General features: G+C 39.5%; 1 protein-coding gene across 1 annotated transcript; it reads right to left on the reverse strand.

Annotated features, from left to right (window-relative positions):
- Positions 1-56: 56 nt before the first annotated feature.
- On the reverse strand, positions 57-1253 carry LOC107577362 (multidrug resistance-associated protein 1-like). The gene is made up of 4 exons (XM_016263445.1): positions 1127-1253; positions 797-1024; positions 199-376; positions 57-104 (listed from the first exon to the last, which is right to left on the reverse strand). The coding sequence occupies exons 1-4, from the start codon at positions 1249-1251 to the stop codon at positions 57-59; spliced, it is 579 nt and encodes a 192-aa protein (XP_016118931.1). The 5' UTR covers positions 1252-1253.
- Between the last annotated feature and the right edge of the window lie 258 nt (positions 1254-1511).

The following is a 1511-nucleotide window of genomic DNA, read 5'->3' on the forward strand; positions in this document are numbered from 1 at the left end:
ATTCGTTAAAAAAATGTTTTTAATAAAAATGTTTTGAGAGTTAAAGTATGGCCTATTCACATTGGCAAATGCATTTTTTCCAGTTTCTTGAATCTCTGAGAGCTCTAAATATGAAAAAGTAACAAATAACCTCCAAATGTGCATAAACACCATTTTACACCCTGTTGCAGATATTTTAGCATTCAAGAATCCACTTACTTTCCTGTACACAGCACCAACAATGGCCGTACGTAACCTCATGCCGGTCACAAAGCAAACATGGAAATATTTCTGCAGAATGAGGGTTTGCACGCAGTTACAAACGAACAGCAGGGTGGTGTAGAAGTAGCCATGCCAATCTGGGGCACTTGAATCATTCACAAACTGGATCAGTAGCCTAAGAAACAAAAGAACAAACTCGCATGAGTATAAATTAATATGTCAATCCAGCATCAGAATGCAGATCTTCTGGATTCAAGTGCAAGAAAAGTGGGCAAACTGGTTAAAGGCTCACTGCTGAGACTTCAGGTGTTATTTTCAAAGGATTAGAGAGGATTTGAAAATGGTCCAGTGCACAATTTGATGGCACAACTTTTCAGCATGCCAAAACTAACTCTTCACTGAAGCTCTTTTAAGATGCACAGCTGTTGTTTTGACAGAGTGGCCTTCCTACAGAGTTAAAGTCATTTCTAACCACATGGCTGTGAAAACACAGAGGGAACACTTCCACTTTCCCTTAACACTTTGCACTTTACTACTGCTTCTGAATTCAGCTCAGATGGGAATTATATCGGATTCTGATGCTGTATATTCATACCTAAGAATCTCCGGTCCAACAAACATCAGGACGTCATGAACAATCTTATACAGAGAGCTGACTAGAAAATATGGTCCAAAGGTTCGGCAGAGAGCGCAGAAGAGAGAAGGGTCGCCTGTTTTTTTAAGGGTTTTCACAAGCAAAATCTCTGACTCTTCAATTGGTTGTCCATCCTTCTTTTCTTCCCTTGCTGATCTTTTTGGGGAGTAGAGCGTCTTATCTACTGGCCTAAAACAAAAAGCATAACCCAATCAGAGGATTAGTCATTTTTGTAGTAAATCCATAAGCTTGTCTATTTGAGGGGGGGGGGATTCACTTCATGCTTCTGACCTTTTGACCTTGTTGCATTCTTGGTCCCAGCGGCGCACCAGTTGTGGCACCACTCTTTGAGACTTATCCTCTGTGTTGAGCGACCACAGATCCTTCTCTTCCAGAGGCCTTTTGTAACCCGTCATCATCAATCTATGAGGAAAAGAAAGGGACATGCATTAACAAGTAACAACACTCAGCCTGAATACAAGCTTATTCATTAGCAAAATGATGGCTCCTTCAATACTTGTTCCTGATATAGATAGTAGAGAGAAGAAGATAGAAGAGAAATTTTTAGAGAAGATAGAAATTAATGGGACGAATGGGATCAAGAAATTACATGAGCCAGAATACAACTTCTAGATACGTCAAAATTCTTGTTGTGCAAAAATCTTTTTTTTTTTTT

The sequence above is a fragment of the Sinocyclocheilus grahami genome, unplaced genomic scaffold (genome assembly GCF_001515645.1).
Source record: "Sinocyclocheilus grahami isolate Dianchi unplaced genomic scaffold, SAMN03320097.WGS_v1.1 scaffold5843.1, whole genome shotgun sequence".
In the NCBI taxonomy this organism is placed as follows: Eukaryota; Metazoa; Chordata; class Actinopteri; order Cypriniformes; family Cyprinidae; genus Sinocyclocheilus; species Sinocyclocheilus grahami.